This window comes from Notothenia coriiceps, unplaced genomic scaffold (genome assembly GCF_000735185.1).
Source record: "Notothenia coriiceps isolate Sejong01 unplaced genomic scaffold, NC01 NC01_scaffold00011249, whole genome shotgun sequence".
NCBI lineage: Eukaryota > Metazoa > Chordata > Actinopteri > Perciformes > Nototheniidae > Notothenia > Notothenia coriiceps.
Genome location: NW_011343950.1, coordinates 105,702 through 109,398, shown reverse-complemented (window position 1 = coordinate 109,398; position 3,697 = coordinate 105,702). Strand labels below are relative to the sequence as shown.

At 45.0% G+C, this 3,697-nt stretch overlaps 1 protein-coding gene across 1 annotated transcript in view; it reads left to right on the top strand.

Annotated features, from left to right (window-relative positions):
• The first annotated feature begins 1,392 nt into the window (after positions 1–1,392).
• LOC104946649 (multiple epidermal growth factor-like domains protein 8) overlaps positions 1,393–3,697 on the top strand; it is a 6,457-nt gene continuing 4,152 nt past the window's right edge. The window contains exons 1-5 of the mRNA XM_010772525.1: positions 1,393–1,443; positions 1,653–1,666; positions 2,105–2,339; positions 2,431–2,601; positions 2,704–2,834. Of these exons, the coding sequence (XP_010770827.1) occupies positions 1,393–1,443; positions 1,653–1,666; positions 2,105–2,339; positions 2,431–2,601; positions 2,704–2,834 (602 nt within the window). The remainder of the gene's footprint in view (positions 1,444–1,652; positions 1,667–2,104; positions 2,340–2,430; positions 2,602–2,703; positions 2,835–3,697) is intronic.

The window sequence follows — 3,697 nt, the reverse complement described above, 5'->3', positions numbered from 1 at the left end:
ACGGTGATTGTCACCGGTTTAGACCTAGTCAAAGTAAAAGTCCTGGTCCAAAGAGATGATCTATACCTTCGCTTTTTTACTCTCTCTTAGAAACTACGGGACTAGCAGTCGTTGGAGAAAGTTATATTTAGCAGAATGACGTGTATATGTTACACCCGGGTTTTTAGACGTGTCAGCGTGTATAGACATAATAGCTGTCCCAAAAATATCCTATTACCTTGTACGCTTTTTCTCTATTTAATTTCTATTGTAACCTCCTCTCTTAGACAAAGGGCTTTCAGACCATGATCATAGGAGCATGGTGGGTTATACCCTCATCTTCATCTGTTCTACAGCTTACCTATTCTCGCGTTTATCTTCTGTACCACCTCTTCTCCTATATCGATTTACAGTGAATATTTATACGACTGATACATGATACGTGCCATTTTATGAGCAATGCGAGCAGTGGAAATGTGGAGACGGAGATCTGCTACGTCATCCTGTTTTCGGAACGTGTCGTATCGCATTTATCAATAAAAAAAGTTCCTAGCGCTGAGTAGTTGACGCCTCTGAGACAATCGGGTGTACAAACGTCCACCGTCACCAATCGGGACGCACAGCACCGAGTTACTATTTGACTGACGAAGTGTAAATTTTATTTAAGTAGCTACACAAGAGATAAACCTCTCTGAGAAACACAACAAGAATTAACATTGGTGACCGAATATAGACTAATAGACTAATAGTAACCTAAACCTATAGTAGTACAAAAGAAATAAGTCTGCTGCTGCGAGTCAGGTCAGGACCCAACGACAATGTCAGAACTACCGGGTAACCGTGGTGAGATAGGTGCATGGACCTGTCTCAACCGACAACGCCTGAGACTAGAGCTCCTTCGGGTCGCTACTGACGACGGGGCAGGCTCAGATATCTTGCTAGACCGCTGAGGACTGAGGTGGTGACCTGACTCTCTCGCTGTTACTTCGCACACTCTCCTACAGTCTCTCTCTCCCTGGTGTCACTCAGGATCTCCTTTAGCGGACCTTCTTTTCTCAGAAACACCTCCTCATGGTCATACTGGACGGTGACGGCACACATATGTACCGCTCCCTCTCTCGGGAGATAGATCCACTCAAGTTGATATCTCTATCAAAAACTAGAGAGTGCAAATGTTAACGAGAATGACGACTCTGTCATGGAGACAAATAGATAGCCGTGACACAGAATGACGAACTTAAATATTGGCTCCTTCGACTCATAAAAACTCCTAAAGCAATAGGAATAAATAACTAATTCGGAGACACCCGTGTGGTAATTTCGCCAAAAGACTAAGAACGGGTTGCTGTGAAAGAGTTCTAGCGATGAGTGTATGAGGCCAGAGTTGAGGTGGGAGTATTAAGCCAATTACTCATGTGCCGCGGAGGCCCTGGGTACGAGGTAGTTGAGCTGGGGCTGGTCGCTGTTGGTCCACGGGCGTGACTCCTGGAACCGTCTCAACGTGAACCCAAAGAATCCCTCGGTTTTGGGTATCTCTCAACTTCCCGACCCGTCGTTTGACCCCGCTCGTCCCAACGTCAGTGTTGGTCAATCACCTCTCGTCCCATTGATAAAGTCTGGCGTGTACTGGGCGAAGTCATAGGTGATAGCGTTGATCTTCCCTTGTTTGACAGTTCCTTACTCCCAGGTGAGTACGATAAGTAGACATCGTCGCTCCTCATGTCTCCATTTTGTGTTCGCGTTGAAATCTTGTGTAAAATTATATTTTTGAGGCTTGTGTAACCATTAGCCAATCAGCAACCAAGGTAACCCCCCACCCCCCTTATCACCTGAATCTCCTCCTTGAGCACCATTGTGTTCTTTGTAACCAAATCTCTCTCAGAGGGGCGTGGGGAGGGGCTCCTTATTTTCATCTAAGTAACAGACAGAGAATCAGCACTTTCGAAAAAGGGCTGAAACAGAGGGGATTATGGGTAATGCTGCAATGATCTGTTTGGTGTTTGGAGCCAAACACTTCAGAGACATGTTTTGTATATATCTGAGACCTTTAATATATTGATGAAAAACAGTATAATAATAGGAGACCTTTAAGAAAAATACTGTCTTGCATTGCATAGTAACATAGAGGTTTTCCAAAATCTTTTCTTTGTGCTTTTCCTCTGTACAGTGTTTCTGGTCAGTGTGAGCCGGTGTGTGCACAGGGCTGTCTGAACGGGACGTGTATTTCCCCCGGAATTTGCCAGTGTCACTTTGGGTTTGTGGGAGATAACTGCTCCTCTCAGTGCAGTTGCAACAAACACAGCAACTGCGCCGGAGTCAGCAAACCGGATGTTTGCCTCCAGTGCCACAATAACACCATAGTAAGGGCTTAGAGCAAAGTACATGCACTGTAAACAGAGTTATGAAAACATTTCCAAACTGGTCATACAAATGTATCTCTTGCATTTCCAGGGTAAGCACTGTGAGAAGTGTAAGCCTCTGTTTGTGGGCTCTGCCAAGGGGGGCGGCACTTGTCGTCCGTGTCGGGAGTTTTGCAGGGGAAACAGTGATGTGTGTTTAACCGGAGACGAACATAAGAAGGCCCTGGAGAACCCACGGCTTTTCCCTCTTGACACCAGCAGCGTAAGTGTCTGCCGTTCTCATGAATATATGTAAAAACAAATCCACCAGAAAGTGCTCACAGTCTTTGTTCTCTTGCCCATAAACTCTTTGTGTCTTTATCAGGTTCAGAACGAGGTGTCAGAGGGTCCCACAGAGGAGAATGCTGTGTGTGTGAATTGCCAGAACAACAGCGTGGGGGACAAGTGTGAGAGCTGCCTCAGTGGTTTCTTCCTGCTTCAGGGGAAGTGTGAAAAGTGAGTCATATTTACTGCTCACAAAACAATGGATTCTCTTGCCTTGACCTAGGGATGTTAGATTTGCAAATATATCATCTTCTACCAGTGGAGTGAGTTAACGCTACTCTGCAGCAGAACTGTTTGTGCAGAAGCGGGTTAACGTCGCTGTTCCAGGTTTTTTTTTTTTATTACAGGATTGTGGGATTTTACAGGGTTATTTTTTTTCTTGGACCAAAAGGCTAATAGATGTTGTTGAACGTATTGAACTTGCTGCTCGCACACACACACCAAGTAGGTAAGTGAGGTAAGCCCAAGTAGGGTGACAAAAACAAACCAGTTTACCTAAAAAAACACAAATGTGATCAACATTACCAAACCTTTATTCAGGGGGGCCGCGGGACGTCACTGTTTCCTAGCGCCACCATGTTTGTGTCCAAGATGATCCAAGAAAACGCTCCCTATAATACATTTAATTTATATAGCGCTTCTCATCTGCCAAGACAAATCTCGAAGCGCTTCACAACAAAGGACACTGATACAATAATAATAATAAAAAAAAGAATAATAAAAGTCGGAGATAGCGATAAAAATGGCAGTACTCCAGGTGTACCATGCTCAAAGTTTATTGGAAGGCCTGCCGAAAGAAGAGGGTCTTAAGGCCGGTTTTGAAGACCTCGGTGGAAGGGGCAGATCTCAGCTGATCTGGGAGGGAGTTCCAGAGGCGCGGGGCGAATGAGCAGAAAGCTCGGTCTCCCATTGTTCGGACTGCACTAGTCCACTGCGCCACAAGCCTCCTCCTCCTATCACAATAAAAAAAAATCTAGTATGCGATGCCAATACCAGTGAATTTTCAGGATTCTCAATAGCAAATTCAATACCAG